At 41.8% G+C, this 14,824-nt stretch overlaps 1 protein-coding gene across 2 annotated transcripts in view; it reads right to left on the bottom strand.

The window, feature by feature from the left end:
- The window catches only part of JMJD1C (jumonji domain containing 1C), a 177,067-nt gene that overhangs the window by 12,233 nt on the left and 150,010 nt on the right, over positions 1-14,824 (bottom strand). For both annotated transcript variants that reach the window (XM_056107900.1, XM_056107901.1), the window contains 7 exons: positions 10,693-10,907; positions 9,388-9,540; positions 5,191-5,280; positions 4,721-4,857; positions 4,319-4,532; positions 3,121-3,335; positions 1,768-2,040 (listed from right to left, as the gene is read on the bottom strand). In XM_056107900.1, the coding sequence (XP_055963875.1) occupies positions 1,768-2,040; positions 3,121-3,335; positions 4,319-4,532; positions 4,721-4,857; positions 5,191-5,280; positions 9,388-9,540; positions 10,693-10,907 (1,297 nt within the window). The remainder of the gene's footprint in view (positions 1-1,767; positions 2,041-3,120; positions 3,336-4,318; positions 4,533-4,720; positions 4,858-5,190; positions 5,281-9,387; positions 9,541-10,692; positions 10,908-14,824) is intronic.

Here is a 14,824-nt window from a genome sequence, read left to right as displayed (position 1 = left end):
TGAATTATTTTGAATATTTCACTTGGAGTTCCAGGGGATAGTACAGTAGCGGTAAGGAAGGTGCTTGCCTTGTATGTAGCAAACTGGGTTCAATTCCTGCCACTGCACTTGCTTTCTGCAGACCCACCAGGACTGATGGCTGAGCCCAGAGCCCTGAATACAGCTCAATGTGCCCACCTCCTCCATCTCTTCCCAAAAGACAGATACTGAATGTGTATACGCAAGGCATGGGAAATTCTGAAAGAAATTAGCAACTGAAAAAAAAATTCACAATCACTATACTAAAACCATTCTTACTTTTATAAAGCTTGAGTTAGTCTTTTTGTGCCTACCTGGCAGTGCTCAAGGGCTTACTCTTGGCAGGCCATGGAGACCGTGTGTCGGGAGTGTGGGGGATGGGGATTAATGCTGAGTCAGCCACACGCAAGGCAAGGAAGTGCCCTAAGCCCTTTCATACTGCTCCGGTCCCATTTTTTGGGCCACGCCTAATAGGGCTCATGGGATGCAGTTCAAGTCTGGAGAGTGCAAGGTAGGTGCCTTATCTCGAAAGGACTTGGCTGCCTATTCTGGCCCTAGAACTTGTTTTTCTTTTTGGGTTTGTTTTCAGGGCACACCTGGCAGTTTCAGGGCTTACTCCTGCCTCTGCACTCAGAAACTGGAATTGAACCCTGCTTAGTCCTAGGCAAGGCAAGCACGTGACCTGTCAGTCAGTCTCTCTGTAGCCTCTTGCTTTTATAATCTTAGTGCCAAGCAAACTTAGGCCTCACTAGTCAATATTTGTTGAATAAAGAAGGTCACACTTAAAGGAGCATTGTTGTCCAGAGGATAAGGAAACCATAACCAGAGTGAATTCTTTTTTGTTGCTGTTTGGTTTTTGGTCCCACCCACATGCTCAGACTCTCTCACCCACTCCTGGCTCTGCACTCAAGGGACTCTTGGAGGTGCCGGGGACTGGACTGGGGCCGGCTGTGTGCAGGGCAAGCCTTACCCATTGTACACCTCTCCAGCCTCAATAAAAGTGAATTTTTAATTCTGGTAATATTCTGTGCATTAAATGTAGCAAACTGTTACCTAAAATAAGTATCAACCACATAAAACTTAACGTATAGAGAATTAGCAAAGCATTAATAGATATCATTAATGTTCCGCTGAACTTGTAAGTGTAGTAGAACCAAGCTTTAGAGAGAAATTTTTTTTTTAAATTTTTTGTCGTGTAAATAGCAAATTCAGAGCCTAATACAGGCCAGCTCAGTGCTCTACTCCCGAGCACTCGAATTTTCCCTTAAGGTTCAGGGGACCGTGAAGTACTGAGTTATCAAACCTGGTGTAATCACATGCGAAACATATGCTCCAGCCCTGTAAGCTAACTTGCTAGCACCATCTTTATTTTAAAAGGAAAAAAAAAATCAGCAAGAAATAAAGCTTCTAATGGGGCCAGAAATACACAATCGGTAGGGTGCTTCTCTTACATGCTGCTGACCCAGGTTCAACCCCAGGCATCTCATATGGTCCTGAGCACCATAGAGTATTTCCTGAGCACTGCTGGGTGTGGCCCAAAAGCCAAAGGGGGAAAAAAAAATGGCTTCTGATATATACTAAATCACAGCGGTGTAGGGGGTTTGCCTTGCATGTGGCTTACCAGGTTCAATACCAGGTGCACCACCAGGAGTAATTCCTGAGGACAGTGTGAGAATAACCACTGAGCACTACTGGGTTTGCTCCTGCCCCCACCATCAAAAAAAGAGAAAAATCAGCTTAAGCACTCACCTGTCCGTGTTTCCAACACTCTCTGAAAAGCTTCCAATTATTACTGTTCTTATAATCCTTAAGCCACAAAACATGGTCCTCACAGATCCAAGAATGTGGTATGTCGCTGTGCAATTTGTGATTTTCATCCACGGCAGATCTTCTTTCCTTCGGCTCTTCTTTCTCTGATTTCAAATTTATCTTAGGAACTTTATTTGGTGGAATTTTGTTTTCAACAACAGAAGCAATTATGTCATCAAGAATGTTCGGCATGGTCCTACCACTTTTACCACTCTGTTACAGGGGAAAAAATGTATTTTGAGAGGAAATGTATGATTTTTTAAACGTCCATTTTGAATTGCTGTGAATAAGCAAGCAAACAGCTAACATAAACAATATACCTAATTTAAGAATACATAATCGAAACCAGGGATAGTACAGCAGGTACAGCCCTGACTCAAACACGGCTGACCAGAGTTCAATCCCTGGCACTACCAGTAGTGATCCTTAGCACAGAGCCAGGAGTGAGCTCTGATCATAGCTAGGTGTGTCGTCCCCCTATTGTCCCCTCCCCCAAAGAATAATCTTGTCTGGAGACAGGGATACAATGAGATACAAAGAACCAGAATTCTGGTGGTATCCATGTGAAAAGCTGTAGAAACTCGAATTATGGCCTTCTTATTTAGCACTGTCCTCTCGTTGTTCATCGATTTGTTCGAGCGGGCCCAGCACCGTCTCCATTTTTGAGACTTGTTGGTACTGTGTTTGGCATATTATTTATGTCATTTTAAATCTAGGGCAAAGGTGGATGAGTACTTTTATGAGTAGAACTAAAAATATTCCTATTCATTCTGTCCGTATACTCCACTGTAATCAATTAAAGCAAAAATTGATTTATAGGTATTTTAAGTATCTGAACATTCACAAGCAAAATTTTTAGAGCTATGGCTTCCAAATTCTGAAGGGGTATCCCTAAAGGGTTCTTTTGTCATCAAGATGGTATTCTCCAACCCTTCTGACCTAGGTAAACAAAATGAAAACACTCAGCTAAGTTGTGAGCTATAACAGAAGAACACACCGAGAAACACAGCATTACAAATAAAAGTCAATTTGTATCTATTAAACAACTACAGACACTAGACTAGCCTAAGGATAATTAAGTCTTAAGACAGATGAAACTGAAGTTGTCTATTTTGGAATCCTAGGTTATCATGTAATCTTAGAGCAGATGACTTTGTTTGGGGGGTGGGATAGGTGTGTATCACCATATTTTACTTCTACTACCCCAACACTGTACTGTGTAAAACTCAAAGTGGCACTGAGAAACATTAAAAGCAAACGAACATGAAAACCAGAAATCTGTATCACACTCACTGGGGTTCCCATGGAATACACTGGGGCAAAGGCAATGCCAGCATCAGTAGAACCCACACGCAGCTTGCCAGCTGTTGTGGTCAGTAAATCACGTAAGGTTGAGCCTTGTTCATTGTTCTGGGTCATAGGTGGTGAATTTCTGCTATTCGGAGAATCAGGATTATCTTGTTCTCTCTCTTCTTTAATTTGATTTTCAAGGGCAAATTCTTTGTTTTCTGAAATAAAAACATTTCACAAATTTTCAACTCATATGAAACAAAGCTGACGTACCGACAAAACTGCCACCCTAAAAAAGCACAGTAGAAATGACATCTGCACCTTTTAGTTCAATGCAGCTCTGTTCACAATAGCCAGAAACAGTGCCCGAGAACAGACGATTGGTCAAAGAATCTACACAATGGAATACTATGCAGCTGTTAGGAAAGATGAAGTTATGAAATTTGCTTATAAATGGATGATCATGGAGAGTATCATGCTAAGTGAAATGAGTCAGAGAGGGACAGACATAGGATGACTTCCCTCATCTGTGGAACATAAAATAACATAATATGAGACTGACACCCAAGGACAGCAGACACAAGGGCCAGGAATACTGCTCTATAGTTGGAAACCTGTCTCATGAGCTGGGGGAGAAGGCAGCTGGAATAGAGAAGGGATCACCAAGTAATCTATGATGGTTGGAGGAATCATTCGGGAGGGGAGATGTGTTTGGTTCAAAGTAGATAAAGGACAAACGTGACAGCCTCTCAGTATCTACATTGCAACCATAATGCCCCAAAGCAGAGGGAGAGAGTATGGGGGAAACTGTCTGCTATAGAGGCAGGGGGAGGGTTGGAAGAGAGATGTACACTGAGGAGAATGTGGTGGAGTATGTGCATTGGTGGAGGGATGGGTGTTCGATCATGTATGACTGTTAACTCAAACATGAAATTTTTGTAACCGTATCTTATGGTGATTCAATAATAAAAAAAGGGGGGGGGAACCCCACTAAAAAACCAAAATTGGCACCCTATGCTTTACAGCATGAGGTAAAAATTGTACCAGTAAAATCTATTCATCTGAATACACACCAGAGTATAGATACTATATCCCTTTAAAATGGAATGAAAATGACAATGCAAGAAAAAGTAAAGGTGAATTATCCTGAATAGAATCTTATATATCACATTCTAAGTTTCTTATACTTCATCCAATTTACCTTTTTTCTCCTCTCTGGCCTTCTGTTCTGCAAGATCTGCTAACCAGTGCAGTGGTGACTGAGATTCGGGGGGAGTTAGCTTGCTATCTGTGCTTATATCACTACCTGGGCTGCTGTTGCCATTACTCTCAGATTTCTGAGGTGTATTTTGCTGTGGAGACTCAGGCATGCACAGAGAAATTTTATTACTGTGATTAAGAACATTCTGTAAAACCTGTAAGGGTAGAACAACTGAATTAAAAAAAAGTCTCTTCAATTCTTCAGAGTAAAAGCAGTAACTGAATTTATCAAGCACTACACAGGATGTAATTTATAAAACACAAGTCCTAAGTTGGTTCACGAGTACCAAAGTTGTTTGACTGAACAATGTATCTCTATGAATAACTGGAGACTCTTACTCACTTGAGACACACCATTCACTGCAGGAAAGTTTCCAGCTTGTATATTCTGCATATTCTGTTTGCTAGTACAATGACAATGGGACTTGATACCATACTTTTCTCTAAGAATGTGCATTGCATCTAGAAGATCTGTCAAAACTACAAAATAAAAAACGTGGTTAATATAGGAATCACCACTAGTTTAAAACATTTTTTTCCTTAAACCTATTTTCTCCATTTTTTGATCACCCCCCCCATACCCTTCTTCAATCAGGTTTGATAATTCAAACAAATTCATGTTCCCTGAACTTTTGATTACATGCAATAAAGAAAAAAAAACAAAGCTTTTGTGTTACCTTTGTTACATATAAGATTCTAATAGCTGAATATAAGAGCAATTCAGTGAAAGTACTTCTCTTTCTAAAGTACTCCTATCTAAAAACTTTTAAGCAACCAAGAACTGTTATATTACTAACACACATCTGTACTTACCAGAACCAGGTATAATTTGCGTTGGCATTAAATGTTTGTGATCGTGAGGCTGTCCCTTTACACACTTCATCCAAGCATAGAGTTCTTTATCTGTAGATTTTAGTAACAGTATTTATACTTTTAGAGTACTCCTGGTTTTACAATATAAAACTGATGACTTGTGTATCAAGAACTTCATAATTACATAGAGCATCGATGATAGGTTTCAAATGTTTCAAGTGTAGTAACCACCATTTTAAGAATTTTATAAAAACAGGATACAAAGATGATAGCCTTTCCAAAAATAATTCTCCTCTCTTATGATTAAGTATTAGTCATCTCTACCTTCTCCGATTTGAGCTTCTCTGTAGCTAATTTTATTTGGGGGGAGGGGGATAGTGCTGAGAAGAAAGTGGCACATGCTTCGTTACAACCCACCACTGTAGCATATCCTAGGACGGCCTCCACCCCACCCCCCTGGCCCTTCAAGCCTTTTCCGGGTGGAGCCATGCTGCTGGCACCGTCACAGCCCAAACTTAGAAACCGTTTCCTAAGCTGGGGTTGTCTCAGCTCTTGTCACTGGATTGTATCAGCCCATAGAGAACAGACAGGTGCAGTGGCAGGTGTCTGGGCTAATCTTTCAGGAGGGGGGGTTGGAGCCACACCTGGGGGTGCCCAGGGCTTACTCCCAACAGTGCTAGGAGACTACATGCATTGCCACAGACTGGCCGCATGCATATGCACAGCAAGCCCCTTTAGCTCTTGTGCTCTCTCTGGCCCCTAAGCCAATATCCATCCTTTTAACTTCTGTAAATCTTGGCACATAATAACGACAAATCAGTTTTTGGTTACTGATTTTTCTCTAATACCTGACACGTGAAGCAAAAGCCACTTTATGTCTTTACTATACAATAGATTTACCATAATCACTGTGTTCAGAAAGAATTCATGGACTGGAGGGATCAACAGGCTGAGCACATACCAGGCATTGGAAGAGGCATCATAGGGTCATCTAACCACTACTGAAAAGAACATGGTCACGGTACTCCCGGTGTTCATCGATTTGCTCGAGCGGGCCCAGTAACGTCTCCATTGGAGACTTTGTTGTTACTGTGTCTGGCATATCGAATACGTCACGGGTGGCTTGCCAGGCTCTGCCGTGAGGGCGAGAGGTTCTCGGTAACTTGCCGGGCTCTCCGAGAGGGGCGGAGGAATCGAACTCGGGTCGGCCATGTTGGCCCTACCGCTGTGCTATTGCTCCAGCCCATTATTATAATTAGTAGTCAAATGATGGAGGTAACGTGGCCGAGAGTGGAAAAGAACATCCCCATCAACCGTAAGCCGGAACCCCAAATATTGCCAGATTTGGACCCTTGAAACAATATGAACCAAGACAAAATGTCTGTAACTCAGGGTTTTTTCCCTTTCTTTCGCAGTGCTGAAATGGAACCCAGGCACCTCACATGTGCAAAGCGAACAGCTACATCCCACTTGTCAATATCATAAATAGCTGAAAATCCCCATATGCTTTTATGGGCTTGAAGATGTTTAACTGCCTAAAATGCACTCTGAACTACTGCTGTACATTTTACTCAGACTTATTTTTCTGCATATTATAGTTAACAGCAACTGTCGATGTTTTGGACATGCTGACCAAGTCTCTTCAATACATGCTGGGTTAAAAAGAAGATTTGGTAGAAGATACTGATGACTAAATCGTGGTTCATCAATCCAGTGTATAGCATGGGACATGCTCCAGAACTCCTAGGGAATGCCTACAACTGAACAGTACTAAACCTTGCGTATGCTGCACACATACATACCTAGAATCAAGTTTAATTCATACATTAGTCATATGGATTAAAAACTACAATAGTCTGTATACATGCCTCCCCAGAGTGCTGGAAACTCAATCTATGTCCTCACATAAGCAAAGTAAGTGCTCTAACACTGAGCTACACCCCTGCCCCTGAATGTGGTCTCCCAAAATATTTTTTTGAAAGCAGTAATTTTGGACCGAGGTTGATTACAGGTTAAATCTGACAAAGCAAAACTTCAAACTTAGATGGGGAACTACTGTACTACTCTAAAAATAAACTGCCTGGGAAAAAAATTAGCATTTAAATTCATTATTTTATTCTGTGGGCTACAACTAGTGGGGCCGGTAGGAACCACTTACGCTAGAAGCTTGGGGGTCTACTCCTAGTTATGTTTCTTTTTGAGCTATCTCTGTGGACTGAAATTCCTGTTTTTTTTTTTTACTCTAGATTTCTGAGTCACACCCAGCTGTGGTCAGGGCCTATCCTAATTCTGTGCACAAGGATTAATCCTGGAAGAAGACTCAGGAGACCAATCCTAGGTCAGTCACTTGCAAGACAAGTGCCCTACCAGCTCCAGTCTAGCACCGTATTTATCAGATAGCAAAGCTGTTCAGCACTAAATATTGCTTTACTTTTGTATTTCCACAATTCAAATCTTCACATTTCATTAGGATTTAATCTTACTAAAGAAACCAATATATTTATGTTAACTTCTGGAACTGCTGGGAATCCTTTCCCCTCTCTTGGGCCAAGAAACAGAACTGGGGTCAAGTGATAGTACACCCGGTAGGGTGTTTGTCATGTACTTGGCTGATTGGTATTCAATCCCTGGCACCCCACATAGTCCCCTGAGCTGGGCAAAGCGATCCCTGAGTGTAGAACCTGGAGTAAGTCCTCAGCACCACTGGATGTAGCCCCAAAGCAAGCACCAACCAACCAAAACCCAAAACCTGCACCACACGAAAGCAGGGTACATGTGGTAGGTGGGCTGAGCTGGTGAGCGGGAAGAGCGCCGAGGCCCTCAGGAGTGCAGTGCCCACCACCTGTCCAGAGGCTCCAGTGAATACATGTTGGGAAACCTTCTGGTATGAGAAAAGATACCAGCTAGTTCTTTCTTTCATGTGTGTTGGCAGGCTGGTGAGAGGTGAGGGCAGTGCGCTGCAGTTTTCAGCGGACCCAGGTGCCACTAGCAACAATACTTAAAGAACTGGTCCCAGTGTTGGGAACTACAAGGGCCACTCTGGTGGTATCTGGAGCTGCCAGCACTCTTTCCAGTAATGCTCAGGAGGCCACTGGGGCTGGGGAGTAAACCTGGACCTTGCATGTGCTCTACCCTGTTGATTTTCCTTTTAAATTTTATGTCCAGCTATCTCAACATGCTGCCCACTATTTCTGTCTTTTCTGCTTTTGCTGTACTTGGCATCAAAAGAAGGGCCACACATACGCTAGGCAAGACTGCTGAGCTACCTCTCTGTTCTAAGACCACTATGTTTGTGCCATTTACTACTATAGAAATTGGAAAAAAAATTTTAAGTTGGGGCACCACACCTGGCTATGCTCAGGTACACTCCTGACTCTGTACCTAGAGATCGCTTCTGGCAGGGCTTGGGTGAAGAGGGCTCTCTGGTGTGCCAGGGATAAAACCTAGGTGGGCTGGGTACAAGGCACCATACCCACTGTACTATCTCTCTGACACCAGAAATTAGAAGTAACGTTTTCATAATAATCCATTTTTTAGAAATAGGGGATTTATGATACTAGTGAAATTATTAATTTTTTTAGTGTTCTGGACCATATTTGGTGGTGCTCAGGGATCACTCTTGGCAGGGCCTGAGATCAATCCCAGGTCAGCCTGGAGCAACAGCCCTACCTTGGTTTTTAAAAAGTGAAAGAATTTGGGGCTGGAACGATAGCACAGTGCGTAGGGCATCTGCCTTGCAAGCGGCCAACATGGCCAACTCGAGTTCGATTCCTGTGCCCCTTTTGGAGAGCCCAGCAAGCTACTGAGAGTATCTCGCCCTCACGGCAAAGCCTGGCAAGCTACCCGTGGCGTACTCGATATGCCAAACACAGTAACAAGTCTCACAATGTTACTGGGCCTGCTCGGGAGGATAGTGACAGTGAAATTTACGCTACTTAAAACAAATCAGCTTTGAAGGGTAGTGAATACACAGTGAAGGCTGCAAAGAAAGAGATGCAGTATAAATTTATTCTGGAAATCGGGCCATTAATAAACTGTGGCTCTTTCTTTTAATAACAAATTTCACAAAACTTTCTTGATCTATTATTACTAAGAAAGGTAGGGAAAACAACAGACATTAAATTTTTTGGATACTCAGTGATTCTAAAACAGTGAACATTACAAAACAGTTTTATTTACTTAAAGTTAGAAACTGACCTCTAGAACTCTTTCTTTCCTTTGCCTTATAGCAATCTAAGCAGACCACAAATCCACATTTTTGACAGACCCAATGGATGTTAAACAGTGTTGCTTCACAGGCATCACACATTTCCCGAACTCCTCTCACTGCTCTTTTCCAAGCAATTTTGGCTATAGGAAAATAAGTTTTAAAGGGAAATCAAGAAATTTTAACAATGTTTTCACCAAAAAATCAACAGCAGCATAAAAAAAAAGTAATTAGTAGTTCTCAGAGAACATACTTATATATACTTATATAGGTAGAGTTTCTCAATACTGACGTTTTCAACAGTTTACATCAATTACTTCTGTTATTTCGTACATTGTGGAATATTTAGCAGCATCTATGGCCTCCATTAAGATGTTACTAGCCTCCTCCTCCTTTTATGTAATGCAATAAAAAATGTTTCCAATCATTAACTTCCCTGGGAGAACATGCTATTGGTTTGTACAAAGAAAAGCTAAAATTTAGACATCTCAAGTATAAATTGAAAAAAACAAATATTATGCAATTTTTTTTGGGGGGGGGGGCAGTGTTTTACTCATGGTTGAGTGCATTACTCCTGATGGGGTTTGGTAATCATATGGAGCATTAGTGACAGAACCTGTCAGTCACATACAAGGCAGCCCTATCTTACATGTACCATCTTTTTAGTCACAAATAATTTCCTAAGCAAATTAATGAGGTAGTCATTCCCATTTTACAGGCATAGTTCTTTGAAAATTGAGAACTAAAATTCAAATACAAATGGACTAGGGAGATTAAAACACTGTCATTTCCTAATTTTGTATCCAAAGTCTTTTAATACACAAAATTATGTTATGAAAAGAACAGCAAAATGCTATTCCATACTTTCAAAGACTTAACCCAGTTAACTGAACTGGAAAATGTTTTGTATAGAAAATATATAGAAATATTTCTACATAAAAGGTCACTATTAAAAAATGTTAACCAGTGTCTCACTAAAAAAAAAAAAAAAAGTCAACCAGGGGCTGGAGTGGTAGCACAGCTGGTAGGGCGTTTGCCTTGCATGTGGCTGATCCGGGTTCAATCCCCAGCAACCCATATGGTTCCCGAGCACCGCCAGGAGTAATTCCTGAGTGCATGAGCCAAGAGGAACCCCTGTGCAATGCTGGGTGTGACCCAAAAAGCAAAAAGCAAAAAAAAAAAAAAAGGTCAACCAGATTAGGTATAGGACTTTTCCCACTAAACATACTTCAAAGACAAATTCTTAACATGGAAACTTTTACAAGTCACAGATTCTAAATATTTAACTTCCTTACCATCCTTTTTCACCCAGGACAAAGCTGTTTTTTCAGATGTTACTAACTGACAGAACTTATCACCTATTATATCCAATATATATTTTGAAGTTTCTATGTCAAGTTCATCATCATCATAATTTTCATGTGTCCATAAACTCATAGCTTCATCATCGTACTGGTCAGGCGAAGAAAAGCCATCTATTCTAACCACTCCATTTTTACTAAATGACAATCTGAAACATTAATACATAAAAAGCATTAGATAGCAAGATACAAATTTATTGAAATTTATTAATTTATACTTATATTTCATATTGAAATAAATCAACTGCACTTACAATTAAAAACAAAACAGGGAAGTCAGGAGACAAGTCAAAGAGCAGGAACACGTGAACTGCAGGTGGGAGGTCTGTATTTGGTGACTGGTACTGTAATTCCCGCAAGCAACGTCAGGTGTGGCCCCCAAAACCAAATTTTAAAAGTGCATTTTCTTTTTTGTTTGGTTTGGTTTTTGGGTGATACCTGGTTCTGCCCTCAAGGATTACTCCCGAGGAGCTCAAGGGACCTTATGGGGAGCCAGGATTGAACCCAGGTTGGCAACACACAAGGCAAGCACCTATCCACTGTACTAGCGCTCCAGACCCACCAAAAGGCATTTTCCATATATATATATATATATATATATATATATATATATATATGTAAGTTTAGTGAATTTAAATGTGTTACACAAAAGAAAATAGTATGTGATAATTTTAGGTTATTTCAATAACTAAATCTCTCTCATACTTACCTGCTTCATTCCATTCCAATGAAAACTATGTCCAAATGATTGATGGCTGACAAAAGTTAAAATGCTAGTTAAATGCTGTCTAGAGCAATACTGTAATTTTATACGTGATCAAGATCAGGAAGCGCTTAAGTTGAAAATCCCAGGAATTACCTTAACACTTTCACATACAGTCTTTCATTAATTAAAGTAAAACTTTATTAATGTGGTTTAGAGCAAGAGTATGGAAACTTAATAATTCATTAAGACAAAAAAATTCATGAAGAACCCAATTAGTGGGGCTGGAGCGATAGATAGCACAGGGGGTAGGGCATTTGCCTTGCATGCGGCTGACCTGGGTTCGATTCCCTGCATCCCATATGGTCCCGAGCACCGCCAGGAGTAATTCCTGAGTACAGAGCAGGAGTAACCGCCGTACATCGCCGGGTGTGACCCAAAAAGCAGAAAAAAAGCAAACACACACACACACACACACACACACACACACAAAAACCCCAAAACACAGCAACAACCCAAGCTAAGTGTCCTTAACTTGATCTCAGCACATAATATTTAAATAATGCAACTAAAACTAGGAGAATTCTGGGTAAAGGGACAGCAAAAAAGGCATTCTCTTTCTTACTGATGATTAACCTTATAGTGTATTGTAGCTATATCCTTTTTATTCTCAAAAAAGGTTATCTGGGGGCAAAGAGAGAGTTCAATGGGATCAGAGCATTCTGTGCAGGACAGCCACATTCCTGGCACGGTAGTACAGCCTTTCCAAGTACGGCTGGCAAACAACCCGCAGGCAGAACTAGACGAGGCTCCCAAATGAAGAAGAAAAGGAGGGGGGCAGGCATTGGGGAAAGGAGTAAGAAGGCCATTGCCAAGTCGTTCTGTATTTTTAATCCTTCTCTTATATCGAGGGTGTGTGTCTGGGCTACACTAGTTGGGTGGTGCTCCAGGGTCTGATCCTGGTAGTGGTCTGAGGTGTACATGCTACACTGGGTTCAAAGCACGGTCGAAATGGTGTAACCACCTGTACTACCAAGTGTCCTACCACCTGTCTTACCATTTTTCCTATCTACGCATTCTTAATTTTTTGATTTCGGGGCCACATTCAGAAGTGCTCAGGGCTCACTGCTGGCAGCGCTTAGAAAACCCAATGCAATGCCAGGGATTGAAAAACGGTTGGCTCCATAAACATCAAAGGCCCCACTTTATAAATTTTGTGTTGTGCTCATACTCGGCAGTGCACAGGTCTTACTCTTGGCTCTGCGCTCAGGGATCACTCCTGGAGGGATTCCCTGAGGGACCATATGGGGTGCCAGGAATCAAACCCAGGATGGTAGCATGCAGGGTGAGTGCCCTACCAGCTGTACTATAACTCTGGCTCACACTCTTCATCTACAGTCATTTTTTTAAAAATCTGTTATAGCCCATCATTCTATTTAAGCTGTATGTTATTACTGTTACTTGCTTTTGGCTTGGTTTTCAAGCCAGCGTTCTCTCTTAAGCATATACATCTCTTACTCATCTTGGTGTTTCTTTGCTGCCTGTGTTCTCTCTTGAACATTACCCTTTCCTCTCATACTGAGTTTATTGCTTCTCTCTCACACACACATACACACACAGAGTAATTTCTTTTCTTTTTACTGAGGCAAAATAATTTTTTGGCTTTTCAGCCACACCTGGTGGAGCTTAGGGCTGACGCCTCGAGGGCTCAGGGGGCCATCCGTGGTGCTGGGAATCAAACCCAGGCCAGTCACGTGCAAGGCAAGCACTCCACCTGTTGTACTATTGTTCTAGCCCCTGAGACAAAAGTAATTTTTATTCAAAGAAATTTACTTAGAAAGATGTGATGTGCAATTCGATCCGGGACCCAGAAACCCAGCCACCACCGCCGGCTCCCGGGCAGGGGCCCCTCCAGCAGCCTGAGCCACTTCCGCAGGGAGCGCAGGTTCATGTAACTGCCCCTCCCACCCCCCAACAGGTCTGTGGACTAGCATCTTGACTTGCTGGGTGAGTGGTCATTACTGTAGGGGTGTGGGCTCTATCGCAAGTGGGCGTGGCCGCCCAAAGTAGGCGTGGCCTTCTCTGGAGTGGCAGAAGCTTAAGCAGCCTCTGTTATATTTCCCACCCTCAGCACTGTGGACATTCACCCCAGCCCTTCCCATCTAATTCTGTGGGGAAAATATTCCGGGCACCTACACTACAATACAATAACAATCCACTGGTCTACTCCATGTCTAACAAAAGACCAATATGCAATAGAAGCTGTATAGAACACCTCCTACAAACCTTCACTAGATGCCCATCATAAGCCAGAGAAAAAATGCCAGAAAAGATCCTCAGACCCTAGAAAGAGAGAAGGGTGTCCACCACCGACCGGCCATATCCAGAACCCTTTCCCACAAAAAGAGTGAACAGTGCTGGTAAATTCCAGGGGTTTACTACTAGACAAACAAAACAACATGAAGAAACAATGCAAATCTCCACTACAAGATCTCTGAAGACGAAGAAAAGATTCCCGAACCCTCAACCAGGGTCGCATACAAATATGCTCTCTCCGATAAAGAACTCAGGGACGAAATGCAGAGGATGTTCAAGGACCTACTCAAGGAATCAATAGAAGAGATAGCCAGAAAACTAAAAGAAGTGAAAGAAACAATAGAAAGGTTAGTCGAGAAAATACATGAAGAAATGAGAGCAGAAACAAAAAAGCTACAGAAAGAAGTGTCACAGATAAAGGACTCGGTAGATGTAATTAAAAACTCAGTAAGTGCCCTTAGCAATAGGATAAGTGCAGCTGAAGAGAGAATCAGTGAGCTTGAAGATGAACAACAGAAATCCCATAGGGAAAAACAAGCAACGGAAAAAGATCTCAAAATGGCTCTTAGGAGAATCAGAGACCTAGGGGACGACACCAAGAGGAACAACATTAGAATCATTGGAGTACCAGAAGGGCAGGGAGGCAATCCCAATGAAAAAGCCACAGTCAGAGAAATCATTGCCGAAAAGTTCCCAGAGTTAAAGAATGCAGACATACAGATCCAAGGAGCCAGAAGGGTGCCAGCAAAAAGAGACCCTAATAAAAGCAATTCAAGGCATATCATAGTCAGAACGATGGATGCTAAGAACAGAGACACAATACAAGCAGCAAGGTCAAAGAAGGAAATCACATTCAAAGGAGCACCCCTTAGATTTACAGCAGACCTATCAGAGGAAACCCTCCAAGCCCAAAGGCAATGGTGGGATATGGTGAAAAAACTCAATGAAATGAATGCCTCCCCAAGAATACTTTATCCAGCTAAAGTCTCACTCAAACTCGATGGAACTATATACCATTTTGTAGATAAACAACAGCTTAGGAACTTC

Source organism: Sorex fumeus, unplaced genomic scaffold (assembly GCF_029834395.1).
Source record: "Sorex fumeus unplaced genomic scaffold, SorFum_2.1 ptg000183l, whole genome shotgun sequence".
NCBI classification, from domain to species: domain Eukaryota; kingdom Metazoa; phylum Chordata; class Mammalia; order Eulipotyphla; family Soricidae; genus Sorex; species Sorex fumeus.
This window is presented reverse-complemented; position numbering and strand designations above follow the sequence as displayed.